We start from the raw sequence: 23,749 nt of genomic DNA, 5'->3' as shown, positions 1-23,749 counted from the left end.
TAAAGCTGTGATTCTCCTGCTTATAGTCACTGAAGTACTGGTATTATAGACATGCCCCACCATACCTGGCTGCCCAGCCCTTTTTATTTTGAAACAGGGTCTTGCTAAATTGCTAAAGGCCTCACTGAGTTGCTGAGGCTATGATTGAACCTTCAGTCCTCCCGTCTCTGTCTTCCAAGTACTAGAATTACAGGTTTATGCCTGGCATGCCCTTGTAGGCTTTTATTTTAGAAATAATTTTTGTCAAAAGATATTCAATCCCAAGTTTCTCATGCCTTGGTTATAGATATTATAAAACAGAATTGTTTTTACTTAGTGAAACTTTGAAATCATATATTTACATATTTTAAAGCTTTTTCTTAATAAAGAGATAAAGGTTAAATTCTTAACTAGCAGTTTTATGTAAAATACATCTATTGAGAATATATTTATTTATATTTTTTCAATGTTTATAGTTTGTCCTAGTAGGATATTTAAATATAAAGAAACAGAGTAGTACTTTTTCTCTTGGAAAATACTCTTACTCTCCTAACTTTGATCATTATGGATTTATACAAAGTGTTTCATGATAGCTGGGTGCACATTTGTAAACCCAGTACTTGGGAGGCTGAGGCAGGAGGATTGAAAGTTCACAGGCAGCCTCAACTATTTAGTAAGGCCCTCTGCAACTTAGTAAGACCTTGTTTCAAGATAAAGAATAAAAAAATAGGGCTTTGTTTATACCTTGGAGGTAAAATGCCCCTGGATCTAATACTCAGTTCTATTAAAAAAAAAAACAAAAACAAAAAAAAAAAACACTAACAAAGCCTCCAAAACAAAGTGTCATAACAATACTCCTTTTCCTACTTGAGGAGATTAATCCTGTAACTCCTAATATGTTCACAGATGATTTAAAGCCACTTTTTAAAATGATTCTATAGCCAGGCGTGGTGGCGCACACTTGTAATCCCCGCACTTGGGAGGCGGAGACAGGAGGATCGTGCAGATTCGAAGCCAGCCGCGCATGCTGGCTTAGGAGACCCTGTTTCCAAATAACAATGTAAAAATAGGTCTGGGAGTGTAGCCCGTCGGTAGAAGGGCTTCCAGGAACCCCAGTACCATCAAATAAATAAATAAATAAATAAATAAATAAATAAATAAATAAATAAGGAAGGAAAGAAAGAAAGAAAGATTGTATAGCTAGGCAGTATGGCGGTGCACGCCTACACTCAGACAGCACTTGGGAGGCTGAGGAAGGCAGATCATTTGAGCCCAAGAATTTAGACTACTCTGGGTAACATAGCAAGAAACTGACTCAAAATAAGTGAATAAGACCTGTAGCACTGTTAGAGACTCGGACCTGGAGACGTGTGGCCAGTGTGGAGCCTGTGAGAGCCATTTTCAGGTTGCATGTCATCTCCTTTGCGCTTTTCCAGTCTGAATTTACAACTCCTAGGGTAATTAGATTGTCCTCTCCTTTTAGTGTTGCCTGTATTCAGTATGAAAAAGAGGTTCTATTTGTGTATGTTTGACCTGGGTATCTGGTTCCAGGTGATTGTCTTTTCATGTAGGGATTACTTTCCTTCTAATCTTCATGTTGCATTGTTTTTCTTGTTCTCTAGTACCATGCACTGGGAGTCCTATATCACCTCAGAAAGAACGATCGTCTTGCAGTTTCCAAGATGTTAAATAAGTTTACAAAATCTGGTGTCAAATCACAGTTTGCTTATTGTATGCTCATTCGAATTGCTAGTCGCTTACTAAAAGAAGCCGAAGATGGGTAAGTGTCTTCACCTAAATTTTCGTTATTTTCCATTTGCAAGGTTTTCTTCCTTTATGAATATTTTTAGAGCATTGTTAACTTTAAAGATATGTCTGATATTTTCCCAATTTATAACAATTATGGGATTTTAAATTATCTAATTTTTTACAATGTGTTTTAGCATATGTACTTAATAAATTATGATCACCATCAATATACTAACAAATTGATATCAAATAAAAATACTTTTAGATCATAGGATATAAAGACAATTATGAAAGCTGAAAGGGACATTAAAATCATCTTTTATGTCCTTTATTATTATTTTTTTTGTGTGTGTGAAATCAGAGATTAAACCCAGTGATATTCTGCCTCTAAGCTACACCCCCAGCCCTATTTTTTCTTCTTTCTTTTTTTTTGGTGGTACTGGGGTTCCTGGAAACCCTTCTACCTCTGGGCTACACTCCCAGACCTATTTTATGTTTTTTTATTTGGAAAGAGGGTCTCTCAAGCCAGAGCAGCTGGCTTCGAACTTGCATGATCCTCCTGTCTCTGCCTCCCAAGCGCAGGGATTACAAGCGTGCACCACCACTCCCGGCTTATTTTTTATTCTCTATTTTGAAGCAGGGACTCACTAAGTTGCGGAAGGCATCACTAAGTAGTTGAGGCTGGCTGTGAGCCTGTAATCCTCCTGTCTCAGCCTTGCAAGTACTGGGATTGTAAGCGTGTACCACCGCACCTGGTTTATCCTTTCTTTTTATAAATAAAATGTCGAAGTTCTGAATTGAACGGTTTTCCAAGATCATTTTTGAGTCTGTGGCACATATATGACCTTACTAAATGTACCCTAGCAGTCTCTTGAAGACTGGGGAAAGGGGCAGAAAGAGGGGAGAGATTTTTTAAGGAATAGTAAGCTAGGGGTGAATTTGGGGAGTAAAAGGACCCCCTTTCCCAAGGCTTGTGGCTTATTTTAACAGATTGCTCCATGGTCTGGAAAGCTGAGGAGCAACAGAGAAAGATCTCTAGAATCTGCCAGTGTTCAATACAAAAGTGACACATATATGTGTATGTATATATGTATTTGTATATGTATATATATTTATTTATACGTGGTGTAGCTTGGAGGTAAAATGCCCTGGATTTAATACCCAGTTCTATTAAAAAAAAAAAAAAAACAACTAAAAAAGCCCCCAAAACAAAGTGTCGTAATAACAATACTCCTTTTCCTACTTTAGGGAGATTAATCCTATAACTCCTAATGTGTTCACAGATGATTTTTAAAGCTACTTTTTTTTGGTGGTACTGGGGTTCCTTCTACCTCCAGGCTACACTCCCAGACCTATTTTTATATTTTTATTTGGAAACAGGGTCTCTTAAGAAAGGCTGGCTTTGAACCTGTGCCATCCTCCTGTCTCCGCCTCCCAAGCCACTTTTTCAAATAATTTCTTTGCCGGGCGTGGTGGCGCACGCTTGTAATCCCAGCATTCTGGAGGCTGAGACTGGAGGATCGTGGTTCGTGGACAGCCTCAGCTACTTTAGTGAGGGCCTCTGCAACTCAGTGAGACCCTGTCTCAAAATAAAGAATAAAAAATAGGGCAGAGGGTATAGCTTGAAGGTTGAATGCCCCTGGGTTCCATCCCCAGACCTGCCAAAAAACAATAATAATAATAATAATTCCATAGCCAGGCAGTATGGCGGTGCATGCCTACACTCAGACAGCACTTGGGAGGCTGAGGAAGGCAGATCATTTGAACCCAAGAATTTAGACTAGTCTGGGCAACATTGCAAGAAGCTGACTCAAAATAAGTGAACACGTGTGTGTGTGTGTGTGTGTGTGTGTGTGTGTGTGTGTGTGTATGAGTCTCAGAAGAAGAGAAAATAAAATGGAGCAAAATAAATATTGACAAGATGATGGATGAGAATTTTCCAAAATCAACCACAGATTCAAGAAGGCTAGTGACATTCAAGTAAGATAAATAAAAGAAAAAAAAAACACTTGGTCATATACACTGTAAGTCCACTGTGGGACTCAGCCAACGGGAGGGCCATCACCAGCTGCGGGCTCTTGAAACTTCAGAGCTGTGCGCTAACGAAGCCTCTGTGCTTTCTAAAGTACCCGGCGTCAGGATTTTATATTCATTCACTCACTCATCCACTCACTCACCTTGTGGTGCTGGGGATTGAATCCAGGGACATTCTGCTTCTGAGCTGCACCCATTGCTATTTTTATTTTTATTTTGAAACAAGGTCTCACTAAGTTGCAGAGGGCCTCCCTAAGTAGCTGAGGCTGGCTGAGAACCTGCGATCCTCCTGTCTCGGCCTCCCAAGTACTGGGATTATAAGCTTTCACCACCAGGCCCGGCTAGGAATTTAATGATAATGAAAAACAGACTGATTGTTTTTGGCTTCTAATAAGAAAAATGGATGTTAGAGAATAATAGGTACCTTAGAATCATTCAGACAAATAACTGTCAACCTAAAGTTCTATATCCTATAAATATATTTTCCCAAATGAAGATGAAATAGACATTTTCAATAGAAAAAAACAACAAAAAACAAACTAACCCTTAAAGGATTCATGTCCAGCACACTTGCATTATATAAGATGCAAAAATTTTTAATCTCATGAGGATGAATTTTGTAAGCACTAAACAAGCCATAAGAGATGTGTGTCTTAAATGTTAGCATAGTTAAAATGGAATATGTGAAAGTATTCATTTGAGCTTCTGCTTCCAATATGGTGGTATACTTTGGTCAGATTAACGCTCCCATTTTTTTAAAAAAAGATTATATCATTAGTCCAAAAGCCTCCCCTACACGAGGAAATACCACAGTTATTTGAAAGTATTGGTCAGTGGTGAAAAGAAGGCAAAAATTGGAGGACAGTTAATACCTGAAAGGTAAAAACTATTCTGGGTAAAGTTTGTTTATTTTTGGCTGTTCTGAGAGCATTCCACACTTCTTAGGTATGAGGTAACGGAAAGCTGCAGTATTTACTGGACACGATCAGAACACAGTTTGAGGTTGGACGAGTGACTGAAAGCAAGGGCTCCTGAGGAGGAGGGAGTCACAAGAGGAGTCAGTTTCAAAGTCAGCTCAAACTCTGAGAACGCTCACTTGTTGGCTGACGACTGAACTGCGTGTAGAGGAGACTCCAGGAAACTTGGCAAAAGGCAGTCACTGTTAAGATGCAAGCACTGAGTGGGGACTTCAGTTGCAGCTCCTTGTGGAGGACATACTGCGTAAAGCTCAGTGTCGGCCAGGTGCCTGCTGGAGGGCCACTAGCACTTCTAGAGTCTTTGCAGTTTTCCCTTCACTGTGTCTCACACACGGGGAAAACAATCACGAGAGCACAAAGAATTTGGGAAATGTGACCAGTAGTGAAAAGAAAAAGTAGTCAGTGCAAACTGGCCCTGATATAACCCAGTTATTACATTTAGCAGACAAAAACTTTAAGGCATTTATTATAAAATTTTCCAAATGGAAATAGTTAATGGAAAATAACTGCATGAATGGACAGGAGATATGGAAACTATGCAAAAGAACTAAGTAGAAATTCTAGAGCTCGCAAGCACTGCATTAGGCAGTATTCAACCAGAGAAGCAGCACCCAGAGGATGTAAGTACATGAGGAGATTAATTACAAGGAATTGGTGTATGGCAGGTCTCAGATCCATAGGGCAGGGTGTTAGGAAGGGAACGTCACAGGCTTGGGAGAGCTCTTGGTATAGGCCAGAGCTGCTATTGATGGGTGAAATTTGCCTTTTCACATTTTGCTATAAGCTCTAAAATGATACCAGAGCACATTTTTATCTTTGAAAATTGCTTCAAGTAAATATCCAACTTCATCACTTTCTTTTGTGTGTGTGGTACTGGGGGTTGAACCCAGAGGCACTCTACCTTTGAGCTACATCCCTAGCCCAACTTTATTTCTTATTTGGAAACAGGGTATTGCTAGCCTGATGAGAGTCTCACTACTTGCTGAGGCTGTCCTCAAACCTGCAATCCTCCTGTCTCAGCCTCCCAAGTACAGCCTCCCAAGTCCAAGTAGCGTGTGCCACTGTACCCGGCTCAGCTTCATCACTTTCAAGTTCCGCTTTCTAGATAACTGCAGGACATGGACTAAGCTGTCTTCCAGCACGCAACAAGGATCCATCTTACTCCAGCTCACAGCACGTTCCCCGCTTCCTCCTCATCCTCACTGCGGTGTCTTCTTCAGCTCCATTTTTCTTTGGGCATCCTGTGAGTCCTCACCACAGTGTCCTTAAAGACCAGATTTCTAATAATGATCTGTTCAAAGCAGCTTAGGCTTTGTCTGTTGTGCTCCTCAGAGTCTCCTGGCTTCTACTCGCTGTCTAATCTGAGGCATTTCTGTCATGTTAGGTACTGGTTACAGCAGCACCTCACTTAGTGGTACCAAAATTGGTTTTAGTTTTTTATTGCTATCATAATAAATTCCCACAAACACAAGAGCTTATAACAACATCTATTTGTCATCTCACAGTTCTTTAGAAGTCTGACACAGGTCTCCTGGGGCTAGAGTGAAGGTGTTGGCAATGCGCCTGTTCCTGGAGGCTCGGGAGAAGAATCCACTTCTATTAAAGAACCCATTTAAGGTTTAGACCAACTTTATTAGTTTGTGGTTTTAGGTTGTAGGTCCCTGTTTCCTTGGTGCCTTTCAGCCAGAGGTTGGTCAGTGTCCCTAGAGAGCTGCCTTTGGTACTTTGAGTGAACGACCAGAGGTTTCGCTTCAGTCTCCAGATATGTGGTTCACGCGTTTCAGAGCCTGCACTTAGGAATCTCAGACTTGTCCTCCTGCCACACTTCTTGTGCTGCTTCTTTTACCACATCCGGGTGGTTTTGGTTTTTTGTTTTTTCGCGGATCTGGGGGTGGAACCCAGGGGCATTCAACCTCCAAGCTACACCCCTTGCCCTGTTTTTTATTCTTTATTTAGAAACAGCGTCTCACTGAGTTGCAGAGGGCCTCACTAAGTAGCTGAGGCTGTCCGCAAACGGGGCTCCTCCCGCCTCAGCCTCTCGAGTGCTGGGATTACAAACCTGCACCACCACACCCGGCTCCCACATCTGTTTTAGGAGCTCATTTGATAGATTGCACCTGGATAATTCAGTTGCAGAACTTAAATTATATCTGCAAAATTCCTTTGCCATGTAAGTTAAAATGAACCATATCCACCAGTTCAGGATTGAATACATTGACTCTGGGAGAGGGGTTGTTCCTCTATAAATACAATAATTGAAATGGATACTTTGCTGAATGGATTTCATAGCAGATTAAAAATGGCTGATAAGGGTCACGCGCGGCGCACACCAGCCGGGGCCCGGGTCGCGGGACCCTGGGCCCCGGGCCGAACTGCGCGTGGCACGCCAGACCCCTGGAGAAACCGGGCCCAGTAAGACGCTGGGTTCTGGGCGGGGGTCGCGCGTGGCACACACCAGCCGGGGCCCGGGTCGCGGGACCCTGGGCCCCGGGCCGAGCTGTGTGTAGCACGCCAGACCCCTGGAGAAACCGGGCCCAGTAAGATGCTGGGTTCTGGGCGGGGGTCGCGTGCGGGGCACGCCAGATGGGGCCCAGGTCGCGGGACTCTGGGCCCCGGGCCGAACTGCGAGTAGCACGCCAGACCCCTGGAGAAACCGGGCCCAGAACAGAAAAAGATAAAGAAAAATATCGGAGAGGAGGTAAGAAAGCCGTTATGGATGCCAGGACACTGGAGATGCAGACAAAACTTATCTAAATGCACTGGAACTTATGGAAAAGTTCGCCGTGAAAGAGGACTGCTATTTCTCTATATTGTTAAGAATCTCAGACATCACCTGTAAGGAGAGAGTTTAGCGGAGACCAAGGAGAAATGCGGTGTTGAAAGAGTTCTCCGCAATAGTGGTGGAGACTTGTATTCAGGAGAAGCAGAAACTGGATCCTACCAACTTTATTTTTTTGGAGAAATTACACCAAATGTCGAATGCTACCATCACGCATGCTTAGGAACACTGGACAACATTCAGAGTGGAAAAAGAGCCTGGGAAGGATTTGAAACGGTGGAGGCAGTGGCAATGCCAGTGGCCAGTACTCAGGGGAGGCAGAGATCTGATACATTACACCTGGAATCTTTGAAACAATAACCACAGAGACAGTGATCGGAACCTGCTGAGGGGTTAGGCGGGCGCCGGGGCCAGTGGCCGACATCGGAGCTGCTGTGAGGCAAGGCCACTACTGATGCCTCCGTGGCCGGGATTGGAACCTGCCGAGGGGTTAGACCGATGCTGGGGCCAGCGAGGCCGGCATTGGAGCCTGCCATGAGGCAAGGCTTGTGCTGGGGCCTCCGAGGTCGGGTCAGGAACCAGCTGAGGGGTTAGGCCGGTGCTGGGGTCATGGGGCCGGCATCGGAGCTTGCCATGAGGCAAGGCCGGTACTGGGGCCTCCGAGGTCAGGATAAGAGCCTGCCGAGGGTTAGGCCGGTGCTGGAGCCAGTGAGGCCAGCATCAGAGCCTGCTGTGAGGCAAGGCCGGTGCTGGGGCCTCCGAGGCCGGGATAAGAGCCTGCCAAGGGGTTAGGCCGGTGCTGGGGCCAGCGTGGCTGGCATCGGAGCCTGCCGTGAGGCAAGGCCGGTACTGGGGCCTCCGAGGCCGGGATAAGAGCCTGCCGAGGGGTTAGGCCGGTGCTGGGGCCAGCGAGGCCGGCATCGAGCCTGCCGTGAGGCAAGGCCAGTGCTGGGGCCTCCGAGGCCAGGATAAGAGCCTGCCGAGATGTTAGGCTGGTGCTGGGGCCAGCGAGGCTGGCATTGGAGCCTGCCGTGAGGCAAGGCCGGTACTGGGGCCTCCGAGGCCAGGATAAGAGCCTGCCGAGGGGTTAGGCCGGTGCTGGGGCCAGTGAGGCCGGCATCGGAGCCTGTCATGAGGCAAGGCCGGTATTGGGGCCTCCGAGGCCAGGATAACAACCTGCCGAAGGGCTAGACCGGTGCTGGGGCCAGCGAGGCCGGCATCGGAGCCTGCCGTGAGGCGAGGCCAGCATCGGAGCCTGCTGTGAGACATGGCCAGTGCTAGGGCCTCCTAGGCCGGGAACAGAACCTGCCAAGGGGTTAGGCCGGTGCTGGGGCCAACGAGGCTGGCATTGGAGCCTGCCGTGAGGCTAGGCCGGGATTGGAATCCTGCCAAGGGGTTAGGCTGGTGCAGGGGCCAATGGCTAGCATCGGAGCCTGGTGTGAGGCAAGTTTACTCCTGCGGCCTCCAAGGCCGGGACCATAGCCAGCTTAGGGGTTAGACCGGTGCAGGGGCCAGCGAGAACAGAACTGGGGCCTCCCATGAGGCAAGGCTGCTGCTTGAGCCAGCGAGGTCTGGATCAGTCCACTGAGTAGCCAGGCCACTACTGGGACCATCAAGAGTGGGATCGGTACTTGCAACGCAGCATGCACAGAGAAATATCGCAGAAAATATAAATCATACGCTTCTCTTAATCAGCAATAACTAGGAGGAAAAGGGCAACAGGAAGAGGTTGAGCTATAGAAAGGGCCCTATAGTGAAGCAACTAATGTGACCAATCAGAGGGTATGGAATAGTAGAGGAGGGAGCCTCTTTAAAAAGCAGGAGGTACATAATGTATCAAAGTAAATCACCAAAGAAGCGTGGGATGGAGGGATGGAGGGAGGGGGTAGAAATGGGATGGGGGCTGGAGGAGGGCTAATTGGATGATGTGTGCTTGTATATCCTCTCAAGTCTTGTACTCCAATGTGATTGATATATGACTACAATGCACCAATTTAAAAAATAAATTAATAAAAAAATTAAAAGTGGAGAAATAACTTTCCTTCATGTGATTAATTATAAACTCGATGAAATTTTCAGGGCCCTTATTAATGTGTAATGCTGGTAAGATACTCAAGATATTTGTTGATTAAAGGGCTTTTTTCCCAAAGGACTCAAAAAAAAATGGCTGATAAAAGACAGAACAAGTTAGAATTAATGAATTTAAACATAGAGCAATAGCAGAGGTAGAGCACCCCTGGGATCAATCTGTAGGACCAAACATGAAAAAATAAAAAGAAAGAAAAGAAAGCCTCAAAAAACTTTGGGATAATATCAACTGTCCTAACACATATATAATTAGAATCCAGAAGGAAAGGAGAAAGAATAGAGCAAGAAAAATATATGAAGAAATCAGATGTTTCCCAACATAATTTTATTTGGGAGTTCAAGGTGTTTCTAACATTAGACAGAATTCAATAAAGGAGAAACTACTCACAAACCAGGACTATAAGGGAACATAATTATTTGGATAAGTATACAAAAAAAAAACCCCAACTCTAGTAACTAAATTTTATTTATTTATTTATTTGTTTATTTATTTATTTATTTATTTATTTATTTTTATGGTACTGGGAATAGAACTCAGGGGCCTTCTACGTCCAGTCTATATACTCCCAACATATTTTATTTTTTATTTGGAAACAAGGTCTTGCTAAGTTGCTGAGGTTGGCTTCAAACCTGTGATCATTCTGTCTCAGCCTCCCAAGTACTGAGATTACAGGCATGTGCCACCATTCCCAGCTTAAACTTTATATTTACTTTATATTTACCTGTGATTTTCCTGTCTCATCTTCCCAAGTACTGGGAATACTGACATGTACTACCACACCTGATTAAAATTAGAGTTTATTTTTTTTCTATTTTTTAAGTAGCATTTTATAAGCTGGGTGGGATGGCATATACTTGTAATCCCAGTACTTGGGAGGCTGAGACAGGAGTATTGCAGGTTTGAGGCTAATCTCAGCTATATAGACTCTTCACAACTTAGTGAGACCTTGTTTCTAAATAAAAAATAAAATAGGACTGGAGGAGTAGCTCAGAGGTAGAATGGACAGCATCACAAAAACAAACAAAAATCCTAAATAAAAACAAAAACCAGCTGGGCATGGTGGCCATACTTGTAATCCCAGCATTTGGGAGGCTGAGACAGGAGTATTGCAGGTTTGAGGCTAATCTCAGCTATATAGACTCTTCACAACTTAGTGAGACCCTGTTTCAAAATAAAGAATAAAAAACAGGGCAGGGGGTATAGCTCGGAGGTGAATGTCCCAGGGTTCCATCTCCAGACCCACAAAACAAAACAAAACAAAAAAACTTTATTAGATGCTTTTGGAATTAAATTCACCAAGGTTTCTAGATATAGGGTAAGTTCTAAAATAAGTTTGTTTTTTATTCTAGGAACCAGTAAATAACATAAAATTTTGTAAAGGTAGTACCATTTATAATTACGTTAAAATAAAGTTCTTAAGCCGGGTGTGGTGGCGCATGCTTGTAATCCCCGCGCTTGGGAAGCAGAGACAGGAGGATCCCGCAGGTTCAAAGCCAGCCGCATGCGCTGTCTTAGGAGACCCTGTTTCCACATAAAAAATGTAAAAATAGGTCTGGGAGTGTAGCCCAGAGGTAGAAGGGCTTCCAGGAACCCCAGTACCACCAAAAAAATAAATAAAAATTAAAAAATCAAGTTCTTAGGAATCTACCAGAAATTATATATATATATCTACACCAAAAATTATAAAATATTATTTGAAGAATTACCTGAATAAATGAAAGTATATATCACATTCTTAGACTTTAATATTTAATATTATAAAGATGTCATATCACATCATTTGTGTGTGTGTGTGTGTGTGTGTGTGTGTGTGTGTGTGTGTATGTGGTATTGAGGATTGAATTCAGGGCATTCTACCTTTGAGCTATACTCCAGCCCTATTTTATTTTTTATTTTATTTTTATTTTTATTTTTTTTGGTGGTACTGAGGTTCCTGGAAGCCCTTCTACCTCCGGGCTACACTCCCAGACCTATTTTATACTTTTTATTTGGAAACAGGGTCTCTTGAGCCAGCGTGGCTGGCTTCGAACCTCTGTGATCCTCCTGTGTCCACCTCCCAAGTGCAGGGATTACAAGTGTGCACCATCACGCCTGGCTTTATTTTTTTATTTTGAAACAGGGTCTCACTAAGTTGTGGAGAGCCTGGCTTAATTCCAGTGGCTGGCTTTGAACCTGTGATCCTCCTGTCTCAGTCTTCCAAATACTAGGATTACTATCATGTGCCGTGACACTCTGCTAGGATGTCACATCTTCTTAAATTGACCCGTGGATTCCTTTAACTCCCTCCCAAACAAAATCCTAATCACTTTCTTTTAAATACCCCCCCAAATATATACATATATATAGTGAAAAGACATAGACATGAAGGTTTATAGGACTCTTACAGTCTTAAGATGGACAGACCAAATGTTCATCAGTGCTAGGATCAAAAAATAAATTGTGGTTTATTCTGTAGCCAAACATTGTATAACAATAGAAATTAATAATTACTGTTAAAATGCAACCATGTGGATAAATTCCACCAAGAAGTCATACACAAAAGAATACATTCCATATCGTTCCATTTATGTTAATTTTAGACTTAGTAGGCACAGCTAGTCTGCATTAATTAGGATAGGGCTAGGGGTGTAACTCTGGTACGGTGCTTGCCTAGTATGTATGAAGCCCTAGGTTCGATTCCTACTACCATGTTCTCACAAACACACAAAATTAGAATAGTGACTTATTTTGAGGTAGGACCAAGGTAGGGCTTGTGAAGTGGCCTGTAAGGGTGCTTCTGTAGTGCTTAAAATATTTTTCTTTTTAGGTTTGTAAATTCACTTATGATTTGAATACTGTATTAATTTATTATTATATAACACGTTACTCCAAAATATACCAAATTGAACAAGTATTTATTTTCCCATATAATTTTTGGGGGCCAGAGACTTGGGAATATCGTAGTTGGAGGGCTCTTATTTGGAGCTCTTGGTGAGGTTGTAGTCAAGATGTGGGCCAGGGCTGGAGTCATCTGCAAGCTCAGTCGAGGCTGGGGCCTGATGTGCCTTGATGTGGACTGTTGACAGGCATCTCAGTTTCTTGCCATGTGGACCTCTCCCTCTGCGGGCTTGCTTGATTGTCCTCGTAACATCATGATCTGCTTTCCCCGGAGCAAGTGCTAAAAGAGAACAAATGTTTTTTGCGTAGTCTTGGACCACTTGCCAGGGTTTTTGCAGCACTCTCTGGGGGAAAGGCCCGCCATATTCATGGGGCAAATAGGAAGCAAAAAGCATTGGAGGCTGTCTTCACGTTTGGTTACTTTTTTAATCTTGGGCTACTGTAAGGAAATACCACAAACTAGCTTGTTTAAAAGATAAAACATTGTTTTCTCTTAGTCCTGGAGGCTAGGAAGTCTAAGGTCACAGTGCCTGTGGGGTTTATATCTGGTGGTGAGGGATTCTCTTGGGTTGTAGATGGCTGCCTTCCCTTGGTTCAATTCTTTGGGGAGAGAGACAGAAGGAGAAAGCATACAAACGTTCGCCGACGTCGTTTCATGTAAGGGCACGAAGTCCCGTGGAATCAGGGCCCCAGTTTAGGACCTCCTTTAGCTTTAGCTCCTCTCTCTTCATCCCTCCCTCATTCCTTCTTCCCTTTCTTTTTGTTTCACTAGAGATTGGACCCAGGACTCTGGGTTATACCTTCAGCCCTATTTTATTTTTCATTTTAAACAAACTCTCATTAAGTTACCATGTGCTGGCCTTGAACCTTCAGTCTTCCTGTCTCAGTCTTCCAAATCCTGGCATTACAGGCATGTAGCACTGTGCCCAGCCAACCTTAATTATTTTCTTAACGACTTCACCTCTAAATACAGGGAGATATACTGAGGATTGGGATTTCAACATAAAAATTACAGGGGTAAGCCAGGCGTGGTGGCGCATGCTTGTAATCCTAGTGCTTGGGAGACTGAGGCAAGAGGATCTGGGTTCATGGACAGTCTCAGCTACTTAGTGAGGCCCTCCACAACTTAATGACACCGTTTTAAAATAAAGAATGAAAAATAGGGCTGGAGGTCTAGCTTGGAGGTAGAATGCCCCTGGGTTCAATCCCCAGCACCACAAAAAAAAAAAAAAAAAAAAAAAAAAAAAATTACGAGAGTGTGTGGGACTCAGCTTTTAAAAGCAACATTATGCACATTTCTGTATTATTGTTATAATTTAATACAATGTTAATTTTACACATGGTTAATAAGTTCTTAGACTTGTAAAAAGAGTTAAGATTCAAACAAATGCTGAATGAAGTGAAGGATAAAGGTAAGCGAGAATGTTCTAATGCTGATTTTTTTTTAACATTGAAGGTAAAGAGACTAAAAAGTCTTATGGAAATAACAATATAGAGCCATAGTTGTACTTCAGAGCTCTCTCAGCTGGTTGTATGCCAGAAGGCAGTGGAGTGGGTGTGGTGGTCCTTGGATATGGTGGCACACAGGCCTCTAATCCCAGAATTTAAGAGGCTGAAATGGGAGGATCAGGTTCACTGCCAGCCTCAGCAATTTAGTGAGTCCCTTAGCAACTTCGTGAGACCTTGTTTCAAAATAAAAAAATAAAATGGAGCTGGAAGAGTAGGTAAAAGGTAGAAAGCCCCTGGGTTCCATCCCCAGTGTCACGCCCACAGAGAAGGCAGTGGAGCAATATCTTCATAGTGCTGTGGGAAAATAATTGGCATTCCAGAATTCTGTATCAAAAATGAGAAAGATACTATTTAAAAATTGTAAGTAGTTTATCCATCATTTAAAGAATTATTCATAGATTTACTTTAGCATAAAAACATACTTAGAAGGCAGCAGTAATATGTAAGAAGTAATGTTGAGCAGTGGAATTAGCATAAAAATATAAAAGTAGATAATTCTAGTTTGATTGTTTTTGACTTTTAAAATTTAGTCAAAGAGCCAGATATGGTGGCACACGCTTGAAATCCCAGTGCTTGGGAGGCTGAGACAGGAGGATCACATAGGTTGGAAGCCAGCCTCAGCTACTGAGTGAGGCTCTTAGCAACTTAGTGAGACCCTGTTTCCAAATAAAGTATAAAATAGTGCTGGGAGTGTAGCTCGGAGGCAGAAAGCCCCTGGGTTCCACCCCCAGTACCACCAAAAAAATTTTTTTTTAATTTAGTCAAAGACTCTAAAATTCCAGATGATAATATGATAATGATTTAAAAAGTGGTATTAGATAGAAGTAAAAGCATGACATGTTTTTGTTTTGTTTGGGAGGAAGTTATGGTAATGATTAATATTAAATTTTGTCAGAAAACCTTACTGGTTAATATTGCCGTAGTCCCTTTTTCTGCTGATGCAACGGAGGACCACAGGCTGGCAGCTCATAGGGAGTAAGCGTTTCTGTGGCCCCCGGTCTGGAGGCCGGGGAGCCTAAGAGAATGGCACTAGCATCTGTGAGGCCGTTGTGCCTATGGTAACAGGGTAGAATGCAGCACATGTGAGAGACCATGGACATGTCCAAAGTAGGGGAGTGGCAAACTCAACTTTCATAATGAATTCACTCCTGTGATAATAGGTGTGGTGGTGCACGTTTGTAATCCCAGCATTCGGGAGGCTGAGACAGGAGGATCCAGGTTTGTGGACAGCCTCAGCTACTTAGGCCCTTTGCCATTCAGTGAGACCCTGTTTCAAAATAAATAGGACTGGGGGTATAGCTCAGAGGTAGAATGCCCCTGGGTTCCATTCCCAGTACCACAAATAAATAAATAAATACATATTTTTAAAATCCCACCTCTCAACACTATTGCATTGGGAATTAAGTTATCAACACAAGACTTAGGAGACACTTTCAAACTATAGCAGTAATTAAGAATATAAATTGAATGTAAAGCTTTCAAAATGTTAAAGAAAATGGAAAAGGGAAAACACAACTGAGGTTTGTAAAGGAGAAAAAGTAATTAAGGGGAAACATAATAGAAAACAAACTAAATTGGGTGGAAGATAATGTAAATGGATTGGATATCTCTTGCTGTGTGGCAAATTGGCCTCCAACTAAGCCACTTACAGTAAACATGTATTGTTTCACTGTTGCTAGGGGCAGGAATCTACAGGGGCTTAGCTGTCTGGTTCTGGCTTCAGTCCCTCATGAGTTTGCAGTCCAGTTTTTGGCCAAGGCTACCAGAGGACCCACTTCAAATTACACTCGCATAGTTGTTGATAGTCCTCAGTTTCTCCCTGGCTTGCGGCCAGAGGCTTCGGTTTCCCACTTTGAGAGCCTTCCTGTAGGCTGTCTGATGCCCGTGTTGCGCAGCAGCTGTCTTTCCCTAAAACAACTGAATGAAGGGAGTGTGATCCTGACATGGACACTGCAGTGCTTATGACCTGATCTCAAAAATGACATGCCATCACCTCTCATGTATTCCCTTGATCACACTGAACAACCCGGTAGGATATGGGAGAGGACTACACAAGGATGTGTCTGTTCCTAAGTTGAGATTTTGAGGGGCATCTTGGAGTCTGGCTAGCACATTTACAATTACTTAACTTGTAATAAGTATAAGTGTATTTACCTATGAAAAGAGTCTCATAAAATAGACTTATTATACCTATACAGACACACTTCTAAACAAAATGGCAAGGAAACATTTAAAGTAAGTTTATAAAATATATATATTAGATATATACTCACAAAGAAATAAACTATAGCACTAGGAATCAGGGTGCATTGCATTAAAAATGACAAGGTGAGTCGGGTGTGGTTGCTCACTCTTGTAATCCCCGCGCTTGGGAAGCGGAGACAGGAGGATCATGCAGGTTCAAAGCCAGCCTCGTTGGCTTAAGAGACCCTGTTTCCTAATTTAAAATAATAATAATATATATATAATACATATACATATATATACATACATATACATACATACACACACACACACACACACACACACACACACACACATATATATATATATATATATATGTATGTATGTATGTATATATTAGGTCTGGGAGTGTAGCCTAGAGGTAGAAGGGTTCCATCCCCAATACAACCAAAAAAAAAAAAAAAAAAAAAAAAGGACAAGGTGAAAGCCAGGCGTGGTGGTGCACACTTGTAATCCCAGTACTTGGGAGGCTGACACAGGAGGATCCAGGGTTCTCAGACAGCTTCAGCCACTTCTAATGAGGCCCTCCACAACTTAGTGAGACCCTCTTTCAAAATAAGGAATAAAAAATAGGGCTGGGAGTGTAGCTTGGAGGTAGATTGCCCCCGAGTTCAATCCCCAGCACCCCCCCACACACACACACACACAGTCACATGCTTATAACTTGGGAGGCTGAGACCGGAGTATTGTAGGTTCATAGCCAGCCTCAGCAACTTCAACAGTGAAAGCCCTCTGCAACTTAGTGAAACTCTGTTTAAAAACAAAAATAGAAAAATTGGGCTGGGGGTGTAGCTCAGAGGTAAAATGCCCCTGGATTCAATTCCCAGTACCACACGTGTGCACACACATGAACACACACACAAAGTGAGATTTTTTTATTTTGATAGAAGTAATGGTAAAAAATATAATAGAAAGAACTTGTATATATCTTACATAATTTCAAAATATATTAAGGAAAATCTTAAATATATGTAGGAGCTGGGCATGGTGACACATGTCTGTAAACCCAGTACTTAGCTGGGTCTGATGGCACATACTTGTAATCTCAGCATTTGGGAGGCTGAGACAGGAGGATTGCAGTTAGCAGACAGCCTCAACTACTTAGTGAGGCCCTTTGCAACTCAGTGAGACCCTGTTTCAAAATAAAAAGAATAAAAAATAGGGTTGGAAATGTAGCTTGGAAGTAGAATGCCCCTGGGTTCCATCTCCAGTACTGGGGGGGGGGGGAGAAAGGGCTAGGGGGTATACCTTGCAGGTAGAATGCCCCTGGGTTCATCCCCAGTACCCTTCCCCACAAAAAAAGAGAAAAGGATATGTAGGAAATTTAGTCCTCTTGTTTCATAAGTGACCTTAACAAATCTCTTTTAAAAATTGACAATACTTATAAAAATTTATGACTATAATTGATCCATATATAACTGATAATGAAATTGACCTCATATTTAGAGACCTGTGTTCAATAGAAAATCTCTAGTATTCCTTACAAAATTTTAAATTGAGAAAGATAATGTACATAAAGAAAAATGCATGAAACTTAGGTATATTTTATATGTAGTTGCACAGAAAATCTATATAATCACACATATGAAAAATCCATATAATCGCATACATTTCTAGGACCCCCAAAATGTTTTATTTATACTATTTGATCACAAATATTTACCCTTAGAAGAAACTAACCTTCACTTTTTTTTTTGTTTGTTTGTTTGTTTTGCGGGTCTGGGGATGGAACCCAGGACCCGCAAAAAAAGAGCATTCGACCTCTGAGCTACACCCCTGCCTTATTTTTTATTCTTTATTTTGAAACTGGGTCTCACTGAGTTCCAGAGGGCCTCACTAAGTAGCTGAGGCTATCCACGAACCGCGATCCTCTGGTCTCAGCCTCCCGCACGCTGGGAATGCAAGTGTGTGCCACCACGCCCAGCCTCCGCCTTCACTTTAAAGGTAGGCATTTCTTTGCTTTTCTTTGATTTTACCCCTTATAAATGCATCCTTAAACAGTAACATTTAGTTTTGCCTTGTTTCAAACATTGAATCAACAGAATCATGTTGTACTTTGTGTCTTTTTACAATTAGTATTTTGTCATAAGAGTCACCCTTGATTTTGCGTACAGCTAGTTAGTTCACTTAAATTACATTTCCTCGATAATTTTCTAGTTTATTTATTCTTCTACTAATGGATATTGGGGTTATTTTCTGTTTGGGGCAGTTACGAATAAAACTGTTAAAAATGGCATTCCTGTGCCAATATCACTGTATTTCTGTCTTAGTCCATTTTTTTGTTGCTATAACAAAATATAGATGGTCTCTGACTTACATAGTTTGACTTAGGATTTTTTACATTATGATGGTACAAAAGCAATATGCATGCAGTAGGAACTGTGTTTTGAATTTTGACCTTTGTTCAGGCTAGCAGTATGTGGTAGGCTGTTCTTTTTTGGTTGTGGGCAGTGGCAGCAGCAGCAAGCCACAATTCTCAGCACACAGTCAAAAGGGGAGATAACTATTACTGTGTTGCCGAGCTATGATGTTTGGTAGGTTAGGTATACTAAAAGCAATTTTTACTTAAAATATTTTCAACTTATGATAGAGTTATTGGAACATAACCTATCATAAGTTGAAGAGCCTCTGAAATCAGAGACTGAGGAATTAATAAATAATAGACATTTATTTGGCTCACTTCTGGAGGCTAGGAAGACAGCATGCTGCTAGCATCTGCTCAGCATCTGGCAAGGGTCTTCTCATAAGATGGAGAGCATCATGTGATGTAGACAGCAAGGTACTACTTCAAGTGTCTCTTCCTGTCCTTATAAAGCCCCTGCTTGCCACTGCTGATTTCTGTCCTTGAGCCAGCAACACACTGCCTTATGATAATTATTAATTATATTATATTATTATAATTATTATTGTAAAAGAGAAAATCTCCTTTACTCTTCTGTGAGAGTGTTTCTAATTTTTAATTGCACCCTTTTATATGTGTGTGTCTTTATAATTTTATCAGGGATTGTTTAGCTTTCCCTTCGGTGGAACTTGTATCTTCTTGGAAGACTCCTGCCATGGCCCATGGCTGTTGGTAACAACCAAAGAATTTTAACCTGGGGCAAACTTTTTTTTTTTTTTTTGCAGTACTGTGGATGGAACCCAGGGGCATTCTTCCTCTGAGCGACACCCCCAGCCCTATTTTTATTTATTTATTTATTTACTTACTTACTTATTTATTTATTTTTTGGTGGTACTGGGGTTCCTGAAAGCCCTTCTACCTCCGGGCTACACTCCCAGACCTATTTTTACATTTTTTTAACTTGGAAACAGGGTCTCCTAAGCCAGCACGCGTGGCTGGCTTTGAACCGGCATGATCCTCCTGTCTCTGCCTCCCAAGCGCGGGGATTACAAGCGTGCGCCACCATACCCGGCTAATTCTTTATTTGGAAACAGGGTCTCACTGAGTTGCTAAGGGCCTCACTAAGTAGCTGAGACTGGTTTCAAACTTGTGCGATCCTCCTGTCTCAGCCTCACAAATGCTGGGATTACAAGTGTGTGCCACCACGCCTGGCAATAACCTCTGCAGTCTTTATCCTTTAGATTTTTCATTCATTAGTACTTTAGGGCTATTTTGCACAGGTAGTTAGTAATCAGGAATCCCAGTTACTGGCCATGCTGCCAAAATGAGCCCCCCTCTTTTTTTTTTTTTTTTTTTTTTTACTGAAGATTGACCCACCATTGAGCATCCCCACCTACATTCCCAGCCCTTTTTATTTTGAGACAGGTTCTTGCTAAGTTGCCCACCTAACTTCAAACTTGTTATTTTTCGTCAGCTTCAAGAGTAACTGGGATTACAGGTGTGCACCACTGCGCCCAGCCAAAATGAATCTTTTATCTCTGATCTTTTGATTCACTTGCAGAAAGCCACAGTAGAAATCAAGCTTGACGCCCCGTTTACTGTGACCATCTTTATGCAACTAAGATCAAATGACCAAGCAGAACTTAAATTCTACTAGAGTAACACATATTGAGGGAAACTCATAGACACTAGAGTAATGCCAGGTGCTCTGGTCCATTTATTGCCATTTGGTGAGGTCAGTGTACAGAGAGGTCTAGCAGGGTGTTTTTCACACCCTAACAGAGGGTTCATGACCCTTGTGTTTTGAGACTTTTATTGTTTTCTTTGTTGTTGTTGTTGTTGTTGTTGTTTTGTGTGTGTGGCCCCTGGGATAGTACCCAGGGCTACTCTACCTTTGAGCTCCACTACCAGCCCAATTTTTTATTCTTTATTTTGAAACAGGGTCTCACTAGGTTACAGAAGGCCTCACAAGCTACTGGGGCTGGCCACAAACCTGGGATCCTCCTGTCTTGGCCTCCCAAGTATTAGGATTACAAGTGTGCCCCACCACACCGAGCTATTGTTTTGATACTTTTAAACTGTGTACTCACTGTGGTGATCAGGGGTGAGGTACAGATGCAACATAGTGTGCCATAACTTTGGCTTCAGTTCTGTTTTAACAACTGTACATTTTGGGGGACGTGCCCCTTCCTGGAATACTCAGGGACTGGGTCCCAGATCTTAACATCTATCAATATATGGCATGCTAGTATCATGAACCTCCAGGTCAGCATTCAGGTTGAGAAAGTACTGGCCTTTTCCTTGGCATTGACCAGGATTGACCTTACAAACTTGGCTGAATCCAGTTGTAATGGAGTTAATTAAGAGCAAACTCCTTTTCTGGTCAGTCAGTAGATCAGTTTGGACAAAATGACCTTACGTGTCACTCGCTTGAAATAAATTCAATATAAAATGCCAAGAAGCTTTTTGTTATAGAAATTCAAAGCTGATCTTGAAATTTATATGGATATGCAAAGGACCTAGATTAATCAAAACAATTTTGAAAAACTTATTTTCCAACTTGGGAACTTATTAATAATAAAGCTTTAGTAATCATGACAGTGTATTTGGTATGCGCATAGTTGAGATCAACTGAACGAGTGGATCTTGTACCCACAACCTTGCTTTGTGCTTTCTTAGTTCTGTGCATGTGTGTGTGGGCTCCTGGGGGCTTTCTGTGTACTGGATCATGCCATCTGTGAACAAAGACAGTTTTGCTTGCTTTCTTTTCAAACTAGATCTCTTTAATTTCCTTTTGTGCTTGTTACCCTGGCTCAACCTTTAGTACAGTGTTAAGTAGAAGTGATAAAAGCAGATGTCTTTGCCTTCTTTCTAATCTAAAAGAGAGCACGTTATACGTGATGTGGATTTTTTGAAGATGTTCTTTATCCATTTGAAGACATACCTTTTATTTCTTGTTCGTGGGGAGTCTTCTTTTAAAAAATGACTGTTAGATTTTGTTAATTTTTTCTGCATAATTAGGATGATTGTGTGGTTTTCATCCTTTATATTATTAATCTGAGATGAAATACAAGTTATTTTTCTGATGTTACCAATTTTATACTCCTGTAACTAATACCACTTAAAATATAAGATGTGGTTTTCATATATATATATATATATTACTGGATTTAGTTTGCTGATGTTTTCTTAATGTTTTTATCTGTATTAATAGGAATAATATCCTGTAATTCTCTTTTAAATTTTTGTCATACTGGTATCATATAATTAGTTGAATAGTGTTTTCTTCTTTGTTTTCTGAAAGAGTTTGTAAATGGTATTATTTATTTAAATATTTAATAGAGGCCAGGCATGGTGGCACACGCTTGTAATCCCCGTGCTTGGGAGGCGAAGACAGGAGGATCATGCAGGTTCGAAGCCAGCTTCGCTGGGTTAAGAGACCGTTTCCAAATAAAAATATAAAAAATAGGAGTCTGGGAGTGTAGCCCGCGGGTAGAAGGGTTTCCAGGAACCCTAGTACCACCAAAAAAAAAAAAAAAAAAAAAAAAAAAAAAAAAAAAAAAAAAAAATTTAATAGATCTAGCCATGGTGGTGCACACCTGTAATCCCAGTACTTTGGAGTCTGAAACAGGAGGATCATGGGTTCAAGGCCAGCCTCAGCAATTTAGGGAGACCCTGTACAACTTTTTAAGGAGGCCCCGTACAACTTAGTGAGACCCTGTTTCAAAATTAATTAATTAAATAAGGCTAGGGTATAACTCAGATGTAGAATAACCCTGGATTCAATCTCCAGTACCACAATAATAAATAAGTAAATAAATAAATAAATAGCATTTGATAGATTGTAAAGCCATCTAGATCTGTGGTTTTTCTTTGAGGGGTGACGTTTAGTACCTAACTTGGTAGAAGGTATTCAAGCTCCCTGTTTCAACTTCTTGAGTTACTTTTAGTAGTTTGGTATTTCTAGTGACTTGTCTGTTTGATCTATTATCTAATGTTGTTCATACTATTCTCATAAACCTTCTAATTTCTTTGGGATTAGTAGTGGCATCCTCTCTTTCATTCTTGATTTTGGTAATTTGTGCCTTTTTTTTTTTATTGGTTAGTGTAGCTGCAGATTTGTCTTTTTTATTTTTATTTATTTATTTTTGTACTAGGGATTCAACCCAGGGACATTCTACCTCCAAGCTACACCTCAGCACTTGTTAAAATTTTTTATTTTAAAACAGGGTCTCACTAAATTGCTGAAGGTCTCCCTAAGTTGCTGAGGCTGACCTTGAACCTGAGATCCTCTGTTTCAGCCCCCTAAATACTGCAATTGCAGGCATGCACCACCATGGCTGGCTAAGATTTGTCAATTTTTTAATATTTTCCAAGAACCAACTTTGTGTTTTGTTGATTTTGTATGATTTCTGTCTTTTTAGATGTATTAAGACTTGTTATATGTCCTGCCATCTAATCTGTCTTTGGAAGTGGTCCCTATGCATTTGAAAAGGATGTGTAGTTTACAGTCATTGTATTGACTGTTTAACTACTATTGTTGAGTTGGTTGATAATGGGGTTTTGTTTTTTACTTTTTTGTTTGTATATGGTACTGTAGATTGAACCCAGGGGCATTCTACCTGCAAGCTATACACACAGCCCTATTTTTATTCTTTATTTTGAAACGGGATCTCACTAAGTTGTAAGGACGTCACTAAGTAGCTGAGGTTGGCTGTGAACTCATACCCTCCTGTCTCATCCTCCCAAGTACTGGGATTACAAGCGTGCGCCACCATGCCCGGCCTGATTGTGTTTTTCAGGTCATTTATATCCTTGATGATTTTCTGTCTAGATGTTCTATTGATTACTGGGTGGGTATGGACAACTCCAGCTATTATTATTCAGTGATCTATTTGTTTTCCCTTTTGTCAGTTTTTTGGGTATTTTTTAGATTCTGTTGTTTTGTGCATATCTTTGTTATACTTTCCTGCTATATTTACTCTGTCATTGTGAAGTGTCTCTTTGTCTCATAATATTTTTGTCTTAAATTCTATTTTGATAACATAGCCACTCATGATTCTTATAGTTACTACCTATATGAATTATTTTCTTCTATCTTCCTACTTTTTCTTCCTGCTTGTGGCTTTAAATATCTTATAGACAGTTGACTCTTGCTTTTGTTTAAAAAA

At 41.4% G+C, this 23,749-nt stretch overlaps 1 protein-coding gene across 2 annotated transcripts in view; it reads left to right on the top strand.

Moving 5' to 3' along the window:
* COPG2 (COPI coat complex subunit gamma 2) overlaps positions 1 to 23,749 on the top strand; it is a gene marked incomplete at both ends in the record, with an annotated part of 147,538 nt that overhangs the window by 47,169 nt on the left and 76,620 nt on the right. For both annotated transcript variants that reach the window (XM_080701734.1, XM_080701733.1), the window contains one exon: positions 1,602 to 1,759. In XM_080701734.1, coding sequence (XP_080557860.1) covers positions 1,602 to 1,759 — 158 coding nt within the window. The remainder of the gene's footprint in view (positions 1 to 1,601; positions 1,760 to 23,749) is intronic.

Source organism: Muscardinus avellanarius (genome assembly GCF_963383645.1).
Source record: "Muscardinus avellanarius genome assembly, chromosome: 9".
NCBI classification, from domain to species: domain Eukaryota; kingdom Metazoa; phylum Chordata; class Mammalia; order Rodentia; family Gliridae; genus Muscardinus; species Muscardinus avellanarius.
This window is presented reverse-complemented; position numbering and strand designations above follow the sequence as displayed.